This window comes from Hippichthys cyanospilos, chromosome 14, assembly GCF_059441005.1.
Source record: "Hippichthys cyanospilos isolate Australia breed blue-spotted pipefish chromosome 14, RoL_Hcya_1.0, whole genome shotgun sequence".
NCBI classification, from domain to species: Eukaryota; Metazoa; Chordata; class Actinopteri; order Syngnathiformes; family Syngnathidae; genus Hippichthys; species Hippichthys cyanospilos.
This window is the reverse complement of record NC_142382.1, coordinates 16582295-16605165: the sequence shown is the minus strand read 5'-3', so window position 1 is coordinate 16605165 and position 22871 is coordinate 16582295. Positions and strand designations below refer to the sequence as shown.

Sequence of the window (22871 nt, the reverse complement as noted above, 5' to 3'; positions counted from 1 at the left end):
ATGGTTGAACACAATAAATGTTATTAAATTGTTTTTCTTGATCTTCAGAGCATAATGTGGTTCTTTACATTACCATGACTAGAAAAGAGGATTATTGGAGAAACCCTAATAAGAGGTCTTTGGTTGGGTTCTTGATGAAAGCTTTGAAATATATAAGGGTTGTGCGTTGAACTCCCTGTGAGGGATCAAATTGAAATCCTTTCACACAAGGTTGTGGGTGGAACTGTTTTTGTTGGGTTCTCAGTAGAATACTATGGAACATTTATAAAGGCTTCTAATAGGAACCAAAAAGGGTTCTACTATGAGGACAACCTGAAGAATTTTTTATGGTTCCAGCCAGCACCTTTACTTCTGTGTATTCCTCTGCTAACCAACCATTATTTCAACTGGGCACCCACAACAAGGAATGTTTAATTATGTGCTCACCGTGCATGGGGAGTTTCTTAAAGGAGGCGGAAAGAGCGGACTCCTTAGGAATGCTGACCGATGTTGGCTTTTGAACTGGTTCTTCTCCATGCTGAGTGTTGCACCTTTTTAACAAAAACACATCCATTACTATACTTTGAAAAGCATAATTATTGTACAGTACTTGGAAAAGCATCAACAATGAAAGAAATCGACGTAATAAAATATAGTAAAAAAACCTAGCCTAGGCACGTTCTTATGGAGCTTTTACAAATATTACCATATTACAAATTTAATTTCTCTCCTGAAAACCCCCCAAAGTGTTGTTTTCCTTCATTCATGCATTTCTAAGAACTCACTGCTTATTACATTACAGCACTGGCCTCACCTGAACTGATAAAATGGCTTGCGAGGCGTCAGGTAATGTGTCAGTGAGAGGGAACACCCACATATTGCCTCTACTCGTCACTGTACTGCCCTTGCTTTTAGACTGCTAAAAGCATGCCCAAATTACCTGAGCAGCCATGCCTATTTTTAGTTTTGGATTTACATCGAAGTTGGGGAGAAGAGACTTTGCACAAGACCAAGAAAGAAAACAACCATTCATTTATGAGCTATAATTATTTTCTGTAGAAGATGTAGAGGTGGCGGAAATGTAGTTTTGGAGCAAACAGTACTGTTTATCGCCTTTTAAGTTTCTTGATGTTTTAATATCGGCGTTGCACACATAAATTTCAACATCATAAATAGGGTGCGACAGCCACACTGTGAGAGGTGCGATTTCAGTCAATGAGACTTTTCACCTCCTGGTTAGATGTGTCACTACCAAAAAGCTCATATTTCTTAAGAAATGAAATGGCCAATGTACCAAAAACAAGAATGTTTACATAAAAATGGTGGTCATAGCAAAAGTGCCATTTCAATTCCAACTGCTTTAACACAAAGCAATTTTTGTGAAGTACTTAAGCCCAATTGACATCTAAAGTCTAGTACCTTTGGCTGGTATTAGTATGTTGCTTCACACTCCAGATGTGTTATACATGTAAACATGTAATGTAAATGTCTCATGTAATCAACTGTCACTGTCATCAAATGCCAGCTAATAACGATGACTATCACTCGACGTGAATAAAAATAACATATAACCAAACTCTTTTGAAACCGTGAGCTACTTCTTTGGGACTGATCAACGCAAAGGGCTAATTTCTCACAATAATTATGAAAAAAATGAATGTCAAAATGCAACACTTATTTTCTACAGTTCTCCTTTAGGTGTTTACATTCAGAAACGATAATTTTTACATTTTTTGAAAATCACAATGTCTCATTGCTATTGAGCTATTTTTTTCAGCAGGTCCTCAGGCTACTTTTGTGGTCACTGGGGGCAAGCAGGTGCCTGCGGGCACAACATTGATGACCCATGAAAAAACTGAATACTACCACCAGAAATACAGTATGCATGCTCAGGCATGAGTACACATAGCCCAGATAGCTTGCACTTATTAATGTGATCGCTCGTCTTCATTTATTCATGATAACTGCTACTGCGCACAGCATAAATGAACAGAACTGCTAGAAATAATCCAGTCAAAATCCAGGACATGCATGCCACACAGTTTATGTGTCATGATTCATGAAATCGCTACTCCGGCCAGTTATTAATGGTATCAGCCAGAAATAAACATGCAAATGGCCAAGCTCGTACAACCTAAGACATTAAATCGGACAAGTTGTGTTGTCAAGCCCCAGTGTGTAGTAGGGGTACCAAATTATTAGCTGTTGTATGCCTACTCTACTAAATTTGTTTCCAGCATCTTACAACATTGGGATTTTTACTGCTTGACCTGCTTTAGATGTAAACAACAATGAATATGCTACAGTGTGTGCTATGTCAAGACAGGCAGCAAAAAATGGTGACTGCATTGGCTATGCTCTTTCTGGTTTTATGGCGTCTTGGAAAGTGTTCTTCCCAATCACTCCTTACTTGAAATATACTGTGAAGCAATCGTCTTGTTAAACTTTTGTCCCTTTCCATTGCATGACACAACTGTACTTACAGTTGATGCTGTTACACTTGGAAAAGCGGATACTACTCTGCAGCACCATTTTTAGTACTTGGTAAGCAAGAGTTCCAAGCTGTCCGAACCATAAGGTGAAAACACTGCTGATGGCTCCAATTCCCAACGTCCGTAATAATTATATTTGTTGACATGCTGGTAGAAATGACCAAGTGGAAATGTAACCTCCAGGACTTGAGGTGAGTACAGCTATGATGAGCCTATGCAGTGCAGATGTGCCATTCTTCTCATAAACTCAGATTTGTTCTTAACCTACTGCAATAGTGTTAATCACAGAGGTGGGCACTTCGTCAGCACTGACAGACTGTACGTAAAAAAAAAGTATATAAAAAAATCAAATTTCGCTCTCTAGTGGAAGGGTGGGCAAAACACAATGCCTGACTAGAACATATTACATCAAATTTGGCCCTTTAGTGGTGGCGGAAGGGTGGGCTAAAATACACCAACGGACTGACTGACGGACAATGCAATGACGGACTGACGATGACTGAAAGGGGGTGGGGCTCTGACGAAGACGGACCAGCAAAAAACTGGAAGTTGCCCACCTCTGGTTACTCAATCGTATTATAAGTTTGAGAGAAATTTGAATGATTGCCATTGTAAGTTGATGTTACATTAACAATACAGTTCTAATAAGCCACAACAACCTTAATTGTTCAACCATAAACCGGTCAAACTGATCTATACTGTACTTTTGGAATCATAGCTTGAAACTATACACTGGTGGAAAAGTGCATCATGACACATCGTGGCTCCAATAGAAGATGTCTGGGCCACCTGAGTATGGGCAGCTCTGTCTTGTAGCCTTGGCTGACGACTGCAGTCTTCTCCAAGGGACACCCATCATCGACTGCCAACTGCACTCGTCTTCTTCAAAAGAGCAGTAGCTGCCACTGAGGAAGCGGACTACAGAGACACAGGAGAGAGAATATATAAGGGCAAGAGAATAATACTCGCTGGGCAGCAATTTATGAGGAGAAAGGCCCAGTAACGGGGAGAGGGGGAAAAAGGAGGAAGTATCACAAAGAAGGTGGAGACTTGTGACCATTGACTTGGGCCACAGTAAAGATGTGAATGTGTCCAGGTGATGCAATGTGGTGGTGATGTTTAGAGCACACATGTGAAGTGGAAACTGAAAGAACTCTAGAAGAAGAAGGCAAAAATTGTAAAGGCACACCTCAAAAATGAGTGATGAGGGAGACTTGAAAAGAAGTGAGAGCGCTCAGCTAGTGCTAGCGTGTGTTTCAGGGTGGCAGTGTAGTGAATGGCGTGTGGTGCGCTTTGGCAGTATATTGCTGGGATATTTTAGTAACTTGAGGAGGACATCAAACGCATCCCTCTGGAACCACAAGAGGAGGTGAATGTGTGGTTTGTCTCGCCTCATTTCCACAATGCCATCATGGAAAAGTGCAAACTCTTTTATTTCTAACAAGATTCTTCCCTGCCTTGTTTGTCTAAGTAATTGACTGCATAAATCAAATACAACTTAGATAGGGCAAATAATATAAGAGTGATTGTCAAAGGCATTTCTTTGATTTTTTTTTTTTTCCCCACTTACACAATTCTTTTCCAGCCCATCTTCAGATAACACAGTGGGGAACTGAATGCATGATGAGGCTAAGCAGCTGAGTCAGACTGCTACTAAGGAGCTCTAATGTGAAGAAATAAAATAGGTGCAATGCTGACATTTTGCTTTTTCAAACCCAGGTATGACTTCAAGCTTTTATTTTCAGCTTTGGTGTTATATATATATATATATATATATATATATATATATATATATATATATATATATATATATATATATGTGTGTGTGTGTGTGATTTTCTGCCTTCTCTGATTTTTTGTTCTTTTTCATCTCAGAAGCCTGTTGTTCCTTTAATACTGAGAAACTGCATGAAAGCCTTGCCTCTAAAAATGTGTTGTGTTGAGATAAAAGTGGAGTTTTTAGACATAGCATCATCAAGTAAATGGCCGGAAACTGACCTATGCGAAGATTATAGTGCTGGTAATATGAAAAAGGATGTATAAAATGAAATGCCTTTACCCAAGAGATTCCAAAGTGTGAAATTTTAAAAACAGCAAAGCTCTCACTGTGACTAAGTAACACCATACAGACATAGACCGCAATCATGATATTAAAAATGTTCAATTAACACCTCACGTAGTGTTAATTAAATCTGACCAACATTACTTACTTTCTACAGGCAGAATATAATTCAGATAATGTATTGAATACATGGTAGATATATGGGGTCAGAATGTTATGGCAGGTGTATTTATGCAAATATGTACAAACATTTTAGTCCATCTCATTTGTTGCTCTACAGCTTAAGTAATCTTACATCTACAAGGAGGATTTTCCTGCCTATTTGACCACACGCAGTTGAACAAAAGTCACATAGGCAAAGCAGTAGCATAGTGGTTTTATAAGGTGGCGAGTGCCACCCCTAGCAAAGTCTGTGCCACCCCCCTTTTGGACAATGATTCTATTACTAATAAATGCAAAATGTGTTTGTAAATGCTCTTTAGACTGTTTTCATTGTGTGCATAAAATTGGGTTTAGAATTTACTCCCACTCCCATATCCCCCTTCATTCAAAAATATATGATTGCATTCAACATTCACTAGTGGCTCGCGACATCACATAACTTTATGCAGCCATGCTGGCAGGGAAATCGCAGCGACAGGTGAAATATTTACAATGCGGAAGCATTATCAGCAGGGGGGCACATGATTTTTTTTGTGGGTTACGCTATGCACCCTTTCTTTCATTAGAAAGTCTTCCTCAATGTTATCTTCAGTGTCACTCCTACATTAAGCGCAGTCTGCGCTCAGTCAGTGACGTAGCTTTATTCATGCCTGCGTCCTTGAAATCTTTCATCAAACCATTAAGTTATGGTTTGCATGGTTCGTTCGGGACGAAGTTTGTTTAGTCCAAGGAAGACAGAGGTAAATTCCAGGTCACTGTAGAGAGACATAAACGATCTCATTCACACCCTTACGAGAATGAGTCATACTTTCAACAGCCAGTCCAAGCCGATTCAATAAACAAACAAATACAAGATCTTTGAGATACGAACACATGGGACGTGCATGCCTAGCTTCAAGAAAGATGAGGAGAAAACTACTAGACAGAGCCCGTGTTATTCCTGCAGTTTGTCTTGCAATTTAGCAAGAGGGTGATTAACTATTGCTTCTTGATTAGCATGTTTGTTAGCGGTAAATTGCGTTACATTAGTAACGCACATTAGTAGTACATTAGGAGTAGGTTATGCAAATGCACAAAGTGACGCACGCGACATTACGCATCGATGTCTGTCGCTCAAGCGTACCTCAGTACATCTTATATCCATCCCTGGTTATCAGTTAAAATTGATCTAAGTGGATTGACTTTTCACATTGATGACGTGCAAACTGGACAGAATAGAGATAAGAGATCCCTAGCAAAAGAAAGAAGTGCTCTTTCAACTATCACATTGCAAGATGGGGAGAAATACAACGGTGAGTCATTGCGCCCACGCAAAGGCTTGGAAGGAAGTTTAGGTTACAAGGTGTGTGTAGTAATCTAAATGTAGCGCTCATGGAAGGCAAGCTGCAGAGTCCCAGGGCATCCTGTCATTTTCAGTGAGGGCTGGCGAGTAGGGTTGCCAATGGGAGGGCACGCTCCGTGGCAAGGCGGTCGGGTGGATGGGGATGTGGACGATGTTCACTTGTGGCCTCCCTGTATCTTGGGAATGACGTGCGGGCCCGAGGAGGCGCCTAACGGTCAGTGCGGTGGTGGGGCAAGCGAGCCCGCAACTGAGTAAAGAGGCTGCTCGAGGCACTTATTTTTCTGTTACCCAACTCAGGAAATTGCTCCGGAGGCATGCGTGGGCAAATGACAAAGTTGCCTATGTACAAAGTTGATTGCGCCTGCTTGTGGCACTTATTTTTGTGTTACCAAAATCAGGCAGTCACCTCTTGAGGCAAACAGCACTGAATGGTTTAAGAGACCCACTGAGTACTGGGCGGGATGGCCCGCACCTCTTATGAACCAACAAAACATTTTGGATAAACTAAGTGTCTGAAAAACCAATAATATACATTACATTGTAGTTTTCAGTGGCACACTGCTTTTTCTTACTCATTTGACTTAGAATATTAAAATATACAACTATTTCTTGTAATTATAGATCGTGTGCAGTGTGCAAGTACATATACAGTGTTCCGTCGTTTTTTATGGTTGATGACCGGAAACCCCCGCAAAAAGTGAAATCCACAAAGTAGAACCCACCCCACGGACATTGTGCGTACAGAAATAAAGTGTATGAAATGTGTCTGTAAAACCCTCTATACCTTTCTTTCCCATGGAAAGTGATATCTTAACCATAGTACGCAGGTTGAATAGTCCCTTTTTGAGCACAAGTTTCATTCTTATTTTTCAACACATGGCAGAGTGCACTTGTGTGCCGAAAGCGCTGCTCACTAACTAAGCTATCGCCACAGCACGGAGCACTTCTGAATCTTTGTAAAGCACTATTGTTAATATCCTAATACCCAGTGACAGAAGTACCAAAATATATTAAATTATCTAATCTTTCGCAGTGATATCACTCAACAACGTTTTAGTGACATTACAGTTTAGTAAACACCATGACTGACGTGTTCAGATTTGTCTGACTGCATTGAGGTACAGAGTCTAACTCGTTCAACTTCACAAGAGCTTTTAGAATTCATCGCTTCTCCTTTCAGGCAGGGAAGAGTAGAGATCAACGAGATCTGTTTTGTTTTGGGTTTTTTCTTAGCTTGTTGGCCCAGTAGTTTAATGACAATCTGCTGACTGTCAAGCGATGTCATGTGGTCAACTAACAATAGCTAGGCAGGCCCCCAGACAACTGCAATCAACACAGACACCCTTAATGTAATTTATGATACATGTATAATTTAGGAAATGTTTATACAATGAAAACACAATCACATTGAATTAGAAGGTGTGAAAAAACTTTTGACAGGTAATATATTGCAAAAAAAAATATGTTAAAAAGTGGTACATGAAAACAAATTTAGATTGGGGTAGCTTGCGGTAGTGTGTAGTATTACAGTTATTATGATTATTGATAGTCATTTAAATCATTTAATGCCAAGTGAATTCACAGTTGGGACATTCTTTGAGATGTGTGGACGCACACTTACATTTGCAAGTTTTGTGAAGACATTTCATTAATTTCTAACTCATGCTATGGGCTGCTTCTTGAAATATGAAGTCTTTTCTGCAGTCAGAGCATCAATTTCCTTCCCCTTCATTTAGTCCACATCAATACGAGTAGAACTTTACAGCCGGAGTCAAAATGTGATTGCATATTAGTTTGTTACACCACGACCATCTAAATGACCACATCAGTCATTTCTTTTCATCATTCATTTCTTTGCTCTCACATTCAGACATCAGAGTACAAAATCACCTTCACCTCAGAATAAACTTGCTATGTCAGTCTTTCTTTCAAAATGAAGATCTTTCTGTGCACAAGATAAATTCTAAACTTAATTGACAATAGCTGTCACCACCTGCTTTTTAGCTGAAGATACAGTATATTAATTCATTGTTTTAAAGGTTTATAATGTGCACGTGATAACACGTGTTTTACTTTTAATCTTCCAAAGCAGAAGAAGTTTTAAACCGATTGTGCAAAATCAAAAATTGGTAAGTGGCATCAAGTCGAAAATAATATAATCTAATGAACAAAACAATATTTTGGCCTTTGAGTTTTCGAACTTGCTCATCCTGCTTTACAAGTACTTTGTTTACTTACAATTATTTGTTTTTCTGGTTAATGCCAAATTTGGCCAAGCCACGGTGTTTCTGACTGTGACATAAAACAGAACCACAAAGTGACCTGGCTCCAACTGTTGCCGATTAGTAGGGCTGCACGGTTTTGGCCAAAATAATAATCACGATTATTTTGGTCAATGTTGCGATCACGATTATTAATCATGATTATTCATCATGTTTGGTCAAAGATGTCTATTTATTTCACTTTTTGAACAAGCAGTATATATAAACATAGCTTTAAGATTTGATTCTGAAAAATAATAATAATAAACTAAAATAAATAAAATAAATTACAATTATGGCAAAAACTTTGCACACAGGGAAACACAGCTAACTTACTTGCTGAGTGCAAAACAAAGAAAAATACGAAAACCCAAACCCAATTTATTCAAATTTTTGCCAATCATTCTCACACTGGTGCAGATGAGAAGCTGCTTAAAGTACCAGAATCACTCAAAGTGAGTATGGAGAGATTGGACTTTTCAAAATGGGTTTCAATTGACAGCTAGTACGGTATATTAGGGTCTGAGAAAAGCAGAGGATTTTAGCATGCAAACATGTGGGAAACATTGTCATCTAAAGGCTCTTAAAGTGGGATTGAAACCTGATATCTACGTGGTGCGGCAGCAAAAACCAAATCGTTGCCATCGTTTGAAAGAAGACACTCAGAATCTCGCCGGTAGCTTCACTCCCAGTCGGCCGATAATCTCCCATACAGGTAAATGGACAGAATACAAACGACACTAGTAGATTCAAATGATCGAAATTCTTCCAAGCTTTTGTATTTTCCCAGATTGCTCACCTCTGTTGTGCACTCGCCAGAAGTTGTTTACGGTGCACCAGAGAAATCCTACGCCATGTTTTCGGCTCGAAGCCTAATGAAGTCCCTTGCGTTTGCCCCCTGGTGGTAGGATGACTGAAAGTGCTTGATTTGACATACTGTACAGTACTACTTTTTTAAAAAATGTTAATATCACCAATTATCATCTCAAATAATCGCGATCACGATTAAAATTCAATTTATCGTGTAGCCCTCACGATTAGTGACACAATCGGAGCAAATGGTTGACTGAGTGTTTGTAAAGCCTTTAGGACTAAGTGACAAATGTGTTCCTAAAACTCAACCTCTGACATTATGCATTTATTGGCAGTTACTGGTTAGAATGTAGACATACTTGAATGTTACTTGAATTATAATTGGTTGCTGGCTGGTGAGTATCCACCCGACGTACCGAGCGAATGTTAGTACTGTATCTCAATATTGGCCGCTCTCCAGTAGTGAAATGAGACAATCTATGTGGGAGCCATGCCGTGTCATTTTTGTAACCAGACAATAAAAGACAATGCAAAGCCTCCCCAGAAGCTCTTTAGAGGCACCTTAACCCATTTTACGCTGTAGTTTGTGTTAATGCATGTATAACATGCTTTAATTTTGTGCATTTTTTTTACACTTTTATAGAAGAAATTATAATAGAATTTAAAACTTTGAAAATTGTTCTGAATAGCATTTATAACATGTTAATATTCATAAAAAATTTACAATTAGGAAATGGACGAAAGATTGTTTTTAAATAAAAGATGCATTCCCTCAGAAAAATAAGTGTCCCAGATGTGAGATGACTAAGACCCCTTTTTCTCACTATCAATAAAGGGATGGCAATATTGCTTTCTGTGAGGTTTTCTAAATTAATTGACAAATATCAAAGACATTTCAAGAAAAGATGATCCTACATTTGTAAAATGTACTCAATAAAAATGAATATACAGTACATGTGTTTTTTTGGCAATGGTCAGGATACTGTGTATTGTACTGTATGTGTATATTTGTGCATATTTAAGCATATGTGTGCTTTGTGCTTGCCAGATTTTTTTATTTTTAACATGGCACAAAATACTGTGCTTTGCATTAAAACTTCTCCACTCACTTTTTCCCTTGTTTTCTTGCGGATAAAAATGCACATATTTACATGTGCAACATTTTCAAGTTTTCCTTTACTTTATTAGTTGGCATGGCATTAGCTGAAAGAGGAGGGATGGTTCAAAGCAACAGCCTCATAAGTAAAATCTGGGATAAGGAGAAATCTTGCAGATTACCACTTAAATCACATGCTTGCATTCCCTTTGATGGAAGCAAGATTCCTCTATAGTTGGATGGAATATGCTGAAAAGCAGTGGGGTGTCGGCAGAATTTCGATTGACGAAGATCAACTAGAGGAATCTGTGACAGAAAGAAGGGAGAAAGCGTGTACTTGTATGCATAATGATGCAGAGGCTGCAGCGAGTACAGACTAAATTGCACCTCTGTGTCAAAAGTCTTTGTGATTGACACAAACTATGATCGTTGCGCCTGACTCCCTTGCTAGCTTTCCCTGTTAATTAGCCTTGTGTAGCTTATGAGGGATTTAAATAGATCAAATCGGGAAATTCACCAACAGATCAGAGAGAATAGGGCATCGTAAAGGGGGTCACAGCGCGATTTGCATGGAGGAAAAAAAAAAACAAAAACAGAGCAAAAACTGATGTATAGTAGCCAACTGTATGTTTCATACTGATTTATGGATCGCTTGCGATTGTCCTCAGTCATAGAGGATGAAGAGTACTACTATTTTAGGAACAGGTGGATGGACTGCAAAAAAAAGAGTGGGTAAAAGCATGTGTGTCCACGCCCCTTTGTAAGAAGGTAAGGGAAAAGGTGAGTGAAGATCTAGTGAAACCGTTTCCCAGTAGACCGACAATAAGTGTGCAGAGCACATTGGTTTGTCGTATAAAATCAATAATTGTTATAATACTCAAAAACCCAGACTGGCCACAACAGCAGATAGCCGTAGACAATTACATCAAGACAACCAATACACCGCGACATGTCGCCAGGAACAATCTAACAATCAGGGCATTTGTATCCAAACAGTTATTATTTGTTATTGTAAGGTTTATTTTGGCTTTGGTGTGTTTTACTGTGATATATTAACAGCATTAACAAGGGGAGTTTTCTCCTGTATACACCATTGCATTAAGGACAAAAGAAACTAGCTCTCAAGAGTATGGCCGAGAAATCTCATGGTGCTCTAATGTCCTAATGCTCAAATCAAATACACTGTATTTATAAAGCTGTCTCACACCCGGACAAAATGTTTTCATTATGGCGGTTTTGATGATTGTTGATGATCCAAAGTTTGATGGGAATTTGCAATGCTCTCACCTACCCTGGATTTATACCCTCTACAGACCCAGAGAGAATTCATCTGAAAAAATGAAGAGTGAAACTTGGTCGATGCAATGATTCTACAAAAGCTTGTAAAGAAAACTGCAATGAAACAGAAAATAAAATAAATAGAAATAAAATAAAAAAAATGTCAAGGGTGAAAAATGCTCAGCAAGCATATCGACACTGCTTCAGCTGCCTTTCTCTTTTGACTTTGACTTTTTTTGGAAGAGATTATGTGTGAGACAAATGTTCCTCTCATTGGCAATATTCCTAGGCTTTGTTAATGAAGCTGCAAAATAGCAAATCATCTTTTTAATTTGAGTGTTTTAATCCAGAGATAAGAGCGCACGTGATTTTCTCTTGGTTATTCGATCCTAATGTACTCACGACATCTCTCGCCCTCATCATCCCCAAGTGGACAGTCTGTTCTGAAGTCACATAATTTGTCCAGTGTGATTGCAGGACCCTCGTGACAATGGTAGAGGCCCTCGAGAGTGATGATAGGACCTGCGGCGGAAGCTGGAAGACAGGTGAAACAAAAATACTCATCAATAATTGTTACATTCAACAAACTAAATGTTATAATAGTGCAGAACAACTTAATATACCTTTCGTGAAACATGTAACTAGAGAATAACTGCCTAAGAATAAAATGTTATTTTGTTGAACCAAGCTTTCACCATGTAATTAGGCATCCTCGCATATGCCATTACCATGCTTTTATTTTGGGTAAATTGAAGAATTTAGATTTGTCCTGTGAATAACTATCCAGTGTAACTTTCTTTTATGGTCAAGACTTGTGGGGTTCTCCAGGGGTCCATCCTTGGACCTCTATTGTTCAACCTGTACATGCTCCATTAGGACCACCACTAAACAGTTATAAAATTTACAATCACAACTATTCAGATGACACACAAATCTATGCATAACTGATGGGAAGTGAAACTGGGCCTGTGCATTTACACTGTCGACATGATCACAGTGAAGTTGACTGTCAAATTGAAGCATTAAATTTCTCGATGTCAAGTGCACATATGGACACCTTGACCATGAGCATGTGAGCACCTTGTACCTTAACAATTTGAAACTTTTGGCTGGTAAAAAGTAAGACGAGATCCTAAGGAGATTGTTTTTGTAAAAATCCAAAAATGGACATCTCTGTTTAAGATTCAAATGTTCATCCAGAATATATATATATATATATATATATATATATATATATATATATATACACAATACTGTATATACTTTTTATTCATATATTGTATTATACACGGGAGAAAATGCAATGTAATGTATATCATGTTCTATATTTCCTTTTTCCATTAAGATTTAGAATACATGTCAACACAAACACAAAACAGTTGCTCGGGTAAAAAAAACTAAACAAATGAACAAACGAACACAATCTTATAAAGAGCAGGAACTCTATACCTATGTTGGAGAAAAACATCAGTCAGTGACATGGCCTAATTTATGTCTTGGTTGTAAAGCGTGTGTGACATCCCAAGGCTGTCTCGTACTAAGACAAACAACATGCCCAGGTCTGCATAAGTACTGTATCTGGCTTTGAGTACAGTATCCATCAGAAAGGAGATGAAGAAGGGGGAAAAAAAACAAACTCTGACCCAGATACTCTTGCTGGTAGAAAGACACACAAATGTATACAGTGGATGCACTGTTTTGATATCAACATTTTGAACAGTGCAGTTGTACTGGGGTGACATTTGCATAACTATGCAAATCTGAGAGGTGACATTTCTGATATTCCCAGACTGTGGACACATCCCAATCCTCAGAGGCTGAAACAAACAAGAAAGAACAGCACAAAAAGTAAAAAAAAAAAAAAAAAAAAAAAAAAAGATTCTGATGATTATCTTGTCTTGATTTAGCCTCTTTCTTATGTAGATACAAACTGATTTTTGTACTAGGCAGCACATTGGCTTGCTGGAGAATGGCTTTGATCTGTTATATGATTTTTTTTTTCCTATGAAAGCCAGAGTTGAAAGTCTAATGATGTTCGTTTATAGTTTGCTGGGGGATAATCCTGCCCTGCCACTTGTTGCTTTGGAGCTGATTACATTGGCAGTGAAATCAATGTGAGAGGGTAAGTTGGTTGGTGTTTTTTTGTTAGTTTTATAAATTAGACAAAACAGACACAGAACAGAGATAGTGCACAGTTAAATAAGGAAGCCATTCAAATAGTCAGTGGAGACAAAAGTGTAAAAAAAAAAAAACTGTATGTAAATTCGAACATACTTTTTTCACATTTGTGGACAATAAGAGGCCTTGTGGAACAGTGTTTAATATTTATATCTCAGACTAAGATGCTATCTGGTTCAGACCCCTTCTTTTATTTACAATGAATGAAGTCACATGATGTCGATATGGCAAAAAATAAAAATAAAAAAAAGGCACTGTGACCTTTATGGTTTAGCTTTGCCAAAGGTCGTCACATGATTGAATGCCATTCTAGCGTTAACTCTTGGAATGACTCAAACGCTGGAGTCAGGGGACTACAGAGCTTTTAAGTATTCATCGGGTAAAAGCAGTTCAGGGAGGGCTCAAGATTGTTAAGGCATTTATAAACCCATTAAGAATTGTTGCTGAAAGACACGAGAAATCAGTACAGTGATTCAGAAGTTATTGTTAAGTGCTCTTGCTCTAGTAGTGTCCTTTCAACTTGGCCATTTAACCTACACCTTTACTCTGGAGTGTGTTCAACTGAATATAGGTGAAAAAAGCTCTTGGAAATCATTTTACAGCATTTCACAACGTTTTACGCAACATTCCAATTTAATTGAGATTATATAATCTGTGATTACAAACTAAAAAGTAGTTATTTGCCGTGATTATCTCTGCCATGCGTGGGGGCATCACTAAGGTGTACAATTCAGTATACAGTATATACTACATTGGTATGGTGTGCTTTTATTGTCAATCTGAAATATATGTGAAACATAAAGAATTGAAATTTCACTCTCAATCGCTTAAAACCATCACATAAAACAATAATGCAATCATAACAAACAAAACTTCTTTATTCATACATACTCTTTGTTGTTTGAGATTGTTATAGATGAAAGAGAAGCGCTTTGATGTCTCCTTTCACCAGTGGATCAGTGATGTTACCATCACAGCGTGCATTACTTCATTCACATTTGCTACAGGCAAAGTTTGAAAAGAAGCAAGCAGCTATTGTTTGGCACATAGGCACAAAGAATCAGTCAGGACCCGTCCCCCTTACCCGAATCCAGAGGGAGACTATCCTCTCATCCACCGGAGTGAACCCTAACGCACAGGCACTGAGCCAGGGGAAAACAAGAGAGCCCAAGAACTCTTTAAAGAATTGTTACCAGAATCCAAGCTGAATTCGGCAGCAAGTCCAACTGTCAGAGAGGTCTCTCCTGTATAGCCAGCTTCTGCAGCCGGTATCGGATCGCCAAGTCAAATCCACGATGCACTGAGGGCGCGATAGGGGAGGCGCGAAGTCGCGAGGGATCACCTTACTGATAACATTTTGGAAATGTATTCCTGAATTTTCAAAAATAGTCCCTGTTCCAACGTACCAGCACCGACCCTGACCTGACTAGGACTGTGAGGGCGCTGTATAGCTGCTGGCAACTGTAGTTTGTGTGTCTGTGTTTAAGTAAAAGTAGTATAGCATTTTTCCCTGCCAATTTGTTGGTTGATCTGCGTCTCATCATGGCTTCTACAAGTAGCTGAAATGCTAGACCGTTGTCCATATTCTTGTTTCACATTTCGGATCTCCATAGGTCACTAACCCCTCTCTTCACCTTTTCAGTAATAGGAGGCAGGTGTTTAAATGCTGAGGCAAATATGTCTCTGTCTTTCTCTCTCGTATGTACTCAACAGGATTGAGGACATTCTGGTGCCAATCCCAGCTGTTTTTAAATGAGAGGTAAACAAATATGCATAAATAAATTGAACTTCAATGAAAACATGTACACTTTAGGTAGACTTATTTGTCTAGCAGGTGTGCAAAGTTGTCATCAAAACCGGTTACACATTTGGAAAAAAAGGGAGGATGGCGTTATTTTTGTAACTTGTTGTGATACTAAACAGGATTGTTAACAAGCAGAATATATTAGGTGTGAATAAGAATGATATTTTGTGTTTAATTGCCCTGTGACTAACAGGTGAACAATTCAAGATATTTGTACCGCTCACCCAAAATCAGATGGAATAAAATGAGCGCAAGGAAATAGGAAAAACGGTATGTGAATCATGTTTAATATTCTATGTCATACAATGTGCGTAGAAACATGTTAGGATATTTTTCAAAATTGTATTTACAATAAATGTTAATTCCAGTGGTCCCCCCCACCTCGCACACACACACACACACACACACACACATCAGCCTGAATAATATCAGTGCAGCTACACAGACTGCAGCTCAGTTTTTACAACTGAAATGCTTTGAACAGTAAGAACAGCAATGTGCAGTGACATTTGTCGTCAAAAATAGACAAGCCAGGGACAAGGCAAATGTACCATTTCAAATAAATGAGGTGATGTTTGTTTATGACCATAAGAGTTTATGGGTCTGCATGCAGTCTTGCAATGGGCATTCATTCAAGGCATGTATTATGCATTCAATGGCTTTCCTTTCAGTTTAGTGCAAGCACAAAAATTTATCACAAAAAGAAGAAAAAAAAACTATCCTTAAACATTAGGGCAGGGTTGTCAAACTCATTTTAGCTCAGGGGGAGGGAAATCTTTCCACAAGTGGGCTTTTAAAATCATGGTATACAGCAGTGGTCCCCAACCTGATCAACTAGTACAGGGCCGCGTGGGCTGCACCCGAAATAATGTTTTGGAGATGATTTATTTTAATGATACGCGCACATAGAACGCGAAAGAGGCGGAAAAGCGTAGCGTTTTGTCTTGTTGTCAATGGAGTTCGCGTGACTGGGAACTATGGACTCGAATGGAGAGACGCGAATGGTCGCACGCGGTCGCGAGAAGCAAAATTTCACCTTTCCTGTGAAGTTTTTTTCTCTGCGTTTCGCGTCGCCACAGCCAATCAACTTCGGGAACATTCAACTGCACACGCAGGGGGCAGGAATGAATCATGGCGGCCGCTTTGCGTTCACCTGAAGTGATCTAACACCGCCAGCTGAGCTTTCAAGATGAAACTGAGCTAAGCAAGTATGGCGTTATATTTGTGCCACAATTACGCACGCGCGGAAAAAAAATTGAGCGGAGAAAATCAAACTGAGCGAGCGAAAACAGATTTTGAGAGCAAGAAAAAAACTATTGAGCGCGTAATGATAAGAGTTTGAGCGCGCGCCGATGGAGTTTGAACACAGAAAAAGAAATTGCTCGCTCAAAATTCCTTTTTGCTCGCTCGCAATAGCATTCTCCCGCTCAACATCTCGCTCTCGCTCGCGATACTCCTCCCTCCCTCGCTCAACATCGCGTTTGCTCAACATCGAGCTCTCGCTCGCTCGAGTCGTCCTCTGCGCTCGCTCAGTTCTGTTCACGCGTTACGTTTGTGCCACAAAACCAGCCAATCAGAGCTTGTAAAAGCACATTGATTGACAGCTTTGTATCCAATGAGATTGCTTGTTGTGTTCACCCGGAACGAGCAAACGAGAGTGCGTCACATCGACGTAGGCGGGAGGGGTGGGCTTATATTATTAAAGTACAAAAACTAACAAGGTATTTCTGTCAAATGATACAATACAGTAATAATAATAATATTAAAAGTAATTCTCCAGCCCAAGTCCGTGTTGACGCACACTCGTTTGCCCTTTTCGGGTGAACACAGGGCAAACGAGAGTGCGTCAACGGATAGCGTACAAGCAATCTCATTGGATACTAAGCTGTGTCAATCAAAGTGCTTTTACAAGCTCTGATTGGCTGGTTTTGTGGCACAAACGTAACGCGTGAACAGAACTGAGCGAGCGCAGAGGACGACTCGAGCGAGCGAGAGCTCGATGTTGAGCAAACGCGATGTTGAGCGAGGGAGAGAGGAGTATCGCGAGCGAGAGCGAGATGTTGAGCGAGAGAGGGCTATCCCGAGCGAGCAAAGAGGAATTTTGAGCGAGCAATTTCTTTTTCTGTGTTCAAACTCCATCGGCGCGCGCTCAAACTCTTATCATTACGCGCTCAATAGTTTTTTTCTTGCTCTCAAAATCTGTTTTCGCTCGCTCAGTTTGATTTTCTCCGCTCATTTTTTTTTTCCGCGCGTGCGTAATTGTGGCACAAATATAACGCCATAAGCAAGAGCACTCACCTGGTTTGTAGGAAGGCGGCAGAGAGAACTTGGGCCAACTGGTATGTGCAGCGTTTGCTTCACTTAACAGCTGTTGAACCGTAGTTACTGTGCTAAGCTAACGATAGCGCAGCATTGTCAGCACAATATTTAGCACGGTCTCGGCCACTTGATTGCGACATTGAAACTTTTATTTTTTGGCAGGTAAGTATTGCCGCAAAGAATAAAGGTGCTGTCGGCGAAAGTATTGGCTCGGTCACATCCCAGAAAAGTGAAAGTTCTCAGCAATGCTCTTATTTCCAGATCTACCGTAAAGTGCACAGCAAGCTCGCTCCCCTCCCCTCCCCTCTCTTCGCTGGACAAAAAGTACAACAGCGACAGAAAGCCCCGCCAAAGAACGTAGTGATTCGGCGAATGATTCGGCTTTCGGTGTACACGTAGCATAACAGTTCCTAACGTAATACAGGATATCTTCAAGAGTCAGTTATATGTAGATTTTTGTTGAATGTGCCGGCCGGGTCCTACTTCCTTGCAAATAGCGGGTTCAACTGTAAATATAACGTTGAAATGTAAATTTAAAAAATGAATAAATAAAGATCTAATAAATCTTTTTGGACCCTTATATATGACAATAAAGTATTTTCCCTGAAACTGCATGGGATGAATTAAAATTAATTATGATTTCTTGTTCATATATTTTATGAACATAAATGCACGTTTGGTCCACTTCGCGGGCCAGCAGGACCGTTTAGGCATACCTTGCGTTCGCACACTGGTCACACATAGGTCGCATTATTTGAAAATATGATCAGAATCGGATTTAACAAAATAAAACTGAATTGAGCATTAAGCCCTGCTTTGTGAGCCAAGATTAGGTTGTTTGGGAAACAGACCCTAATGATCCACAAAATGTTAAAATACCTACAATGACATGGCTGTTTTCAGCACTGTACTATTCCTGCTTACAGCAATATTTTACTGAGATTTCATTAAATTTCATGGCAAATGAAAGACTGGAGAAGGAAAACCTACAAGCTGATAACATCAGCATAATGATTATCAAAGATGTTCAGAAGAACACCGGTGTCAAAACAAACTCCTTGCACAGAAATATGTGCAGAATAAATGATGTCCTCTTGTGGTTTGCAAGGTTTCATTAAAAAATGAAAAATGAAAAAAAATGTCTCATCTGTACCATTGTATTTTCCAAGTGCCAGTCAAGGTTTTATTTTGCAATTTTTTGTTGCAGAAAAAAAAAAAAACATTGGTTCAACTCAAGGTCAAGGTCTGACAACTGGATTGTCACTTGAGTGCAAATGTCAGGGGGAAGTAAAGATACCAGTATTAATTGCTGTTTTAACTTGCAAGTAACTGCCTAATAATTGGTAACAAACAAATCAAGAAATTAAGTTTTGCCCTTGTTTAAAGGTTATGAGATACTATTTTGTGATCATAGTATTCCATCCAAAATTTCTACATTTAAAGTGCATGGTTGGCAAACAAAAATAAAGAAAAAAATAAGGGGTAGTAGCGACTTTATTCCTGAAGGATCTGAGGTTGAAATATTTATGGATGCAACTTCCTTTAAGACATGGAAAGTAGCAGTGAGCCATTTGCCAAAAAGGCTTTTGTCTCCTGGAATGTCTGCCTGCCTGCCTGCCCGCCCGCCCGCCTGCCCGTCCGTCCATCCATCCATCCATCCATCCATCCATCCATCCATCCATCCATCCATCCATCCATCCATCCATCCATCCATCCATCCATCCTTCTAAAAACATGATGAAGCAAAACCTTTACGGTAATTGATAGCAAAATAATAAACAAAAGAAACTATACATACATGGCACAACTATTTTTATACCAGTCCAATAAAAGCCAAATTAAAGTGCTGCTTTGCTAAAATGAACAATGCCAGTCACATAAACAAAATTATAGAGAACACTGTGATGCAATTGCAAATCTGCAATGGGGGTGGGCACGTACGCAGAAGTGCATCAATAGAAATCATGCACTGTGATTGGTAATTTTAATGTAATCTACTGGTAGAAGGTTATTTATTTATTTATTGCTAAAAGATTGAAGACATTCTATTCCGCAGGGAATTATACTCTCATCCACATGCCAAGAAGCAGCTAGTCGTGTTTCATGGTGGGCACAGAGAATGGAAGAAAATCTTTGCAGACTTAGAGAGTCTTGATTCGAAATGTAATCTGTATGTTGTCATGAAGTACTGCCTTATTTTATCTGGGGGAGAAATAAATGATTCCTACTAGGAGGGGACTGAAGGCACGATGTGAAGATATGGAGATTTACAGTTCCTGGGAAGCTTAAGATGGATTTTGAAAAGTTTCCCACTGGACAGTTGACAGGTCAAGAGGTATTCGGTCAAGAATTCAATTAACTGCAAAAAGGCAAGCTCAATTGGACCCAGCTCAGTCCAATCACTATCAGTCTCTGTCATGCTGCTATAGCACGCACATGGGAAAAGGCAAGGAGCTATCTAACACCTAAGTAAAGCCTCTAGGTGGATGAATAATTGGATGCCCTTTGCCGCAAAATGATTATTGTATTATTAACAGAGACGAACAATCATCAATTAGTTTCCCCTGCAGGATAGGCTCCCCAAGGGAAAAATGTGAACGCCATCAAAAACGCTTCCTTAATAATGCTTAACTCTCTCTACAACATTATGAATGAATAATAATAGAAAATAATAGAAAACCAGATGTGGGCTGTGACTCATGGCTTAAGCCAACCTAAGGCAAGAGATTAGTTGGGGAATGTGAATATTTGGGGCGCTACTCTCTTCATATTGATGATGATGATTATACACACATACATGCAATGCAAATTACATTGAAAAATTGTTCAAATACCCTATTTTTACTCTTAAAAAAAAGATTAAATGTGAAATAAAAACAATACATCAAGGTGAGGATATAAAATACAATAACCGCATCAGCGTGCACACTCTTAGACCAATGGCTTGTGGAGGCACATTCTCTTTTAATTACAACTCTTTGTCAGGGCAATTCTTGCATAGGAAACATTGATTTCTTTTTCCCTCGCAAAGGTCCTCATGCAGTGATTATCCAGAAGTCTGTTACTACTTCGTTCAAGCAAGTTGTACGCAGGTCATAAATTCTTGCTCAGTCACAATGTGAACGAAGTGATTATAATAGAAATCTCAAACAGTTTTTTAAATACAGGATAAAGGATGGAATTTAACATTTAACTTTGAAATCATTCATTGATGATGTGGTAAAATAATCAATAATCAAACCAATCATTAATTGCATCTCAAAACAAAACTTACCAACCCGGAAGCGGTAGGTGCGAAAATCAGACTCTAGTAATTGGACAAAGACACTGGTTATTTCTAATGAGAAATAAACATCTGATGTATATCTACAACTAGGCATGTCCTTGAGGCGGTCCTTGAGGGCCGCTATCCTGCATGTTTTTGAGGATTCTGTCCTCCCAACACACCTGATTCACTAAGCTCAGCGAAAGCCTGATAACAATCCCATCATTTGAGTCTGTTGCATTGGATGATGGAAACATAAGAAAGATGCAAGAGAGTGGCCCTTGACGATCGGGTTTTGGACATTATCTGTCTTAAACTAAGCATTAACGATGAATGTAGTAAACATAGCGGTTGCAGGACCAGATGCGGGACACATAGGTTTTTCTTGATCTGCTTTGGACTAATGACAACATTCAAAGAAGTATGTGTGATGATGGATTTTCTGTATTGTCCACCCACTGGGGTTTTGAAACTGCGCTGGCCTAAAAGTTGTACTTCAAGTATTTACAGAGAGTGGATAGTTCATATTTTATAATGCTGAGGCTGGAAGAATAAAACTGAAAGTGGCTTATTAAAGAAGCATATTTCTGCATAATTGTGTGTAAGGTTGTGCTCTTTACACAAAATAAGGAGCACAACCTTTCACACCATCATCAAAACTAAATACTTGATAATGATCTGTAGCATTAAACATTCATGTGGTCTTGATATTGAATGCACATGGGGTTATTTACATTTGAAAAGGTTGTAGCTCAAGTTTAGTTACACAAGTAACCACTAGCCACAGTGGCTGGTGAGAAAAATAGTTAATGTCATGCCCTGCCAGTCCCTCATGAATTGATGGTGTACATAAAATAGCTGGAGTTTCTGCGCAATTTTATGAAACCTATAACGTTAAGGATGACCTGAGAATCCATAAATCAATTACATGCCTGTATACAGATATGTTATTTGTTTTTACTGCTAGCAAAGCATCAACAACAAAGGTTTCACTGCTCATATAGACAGGGGTGCACATAACTGGTACGCATGTGCGACAGAAATTAACGGTGTGTAATGTTGCATGCTTCACTTCGCGCTACTTAAATTTCATCCACGACATCTGAGCCTTAGCTGTTTTTTTTTTTCCCTGAAACGTTACTCCAAGATGTGCCGTGGCTTGAAGCACACTTATATCGGTTCTCAGCTAGCAAAACAGGTGTGCTTAATTCCTTAATTCCTTCGTTAGAAAAGTATGAGAAGAGCTTGTGAATGCAGTGCAACTTTTTTGATCATTAACAAGCTAGTCGAGAAACAACTAATTGCCCTCCTGCTAGGTGGCGAGACAAACTGCATGAACAATGCATGCTTTGTATAATAGTTTTGTCCTCGCCTTTCATGCGCCGAAGTAAGCATGCACATACTATGTCTTTCTATTTGTTTACTGAAGCGGCTTTGACTGGCCGCCAGGGGATGGTTTGGCGTATCAACCTCTTCAAGTTGTGAAGGAGATCGATTACGTTGACGCTATACAGTGATGGAGAATTTACCTCTGACTTCCTTGGACTAATTAAACTGGATCCCGATTGAACCGCGCAAACCATAAGTGATGGAATTATGAAATATTGAGGGAGCAGGCTTGAATAATGCCTTAAAAAAATGCTAAAAAAAAAAAAAAAAACAGTTTATATTCTGGTACTCATGCAACCCAGAAAAAAAATATATGCACCTCTGTGCAGTGCCTCTTAATTACCCCCCCCGAAAGAAAAAAAAAATGCACCCCGCCCCCACTGGACGCATTGACTATAAATATGATTATTTTCTATAAAAATAGTGAAGTA

General features: G+C 39.2%; 1 protein-coding gene across 1 annotated transcript in view; it reads right to left on the bottom strand.

The window, feature by feature from the left end:
• alk (ALK receptor tyrosine kinase) overlaps window positions 1–22871 on the bottom strand; it is a 229022-nt gene that overhangs the window by 79663 nt on the left and 126488 nt on the right. Inside the window, exons 6-8 of the mRNA XM_088433659.1 lie at window positions 11888–12019; window positions 3261–3389; window positions 427–530 (exon numbers count right to left, since the gene is read on the bottom strand). Of these exons, the coding sequence (XP_088289785.1) occupies window positions 427–530; window positions 3261–3389; window positions 11888–12019 (365 nt within the window). The remainder of the gene's footprint in view (window positions 1–426; window positions 531–3260; window positions 3390–11887; window positions 12020–22871) is intronic.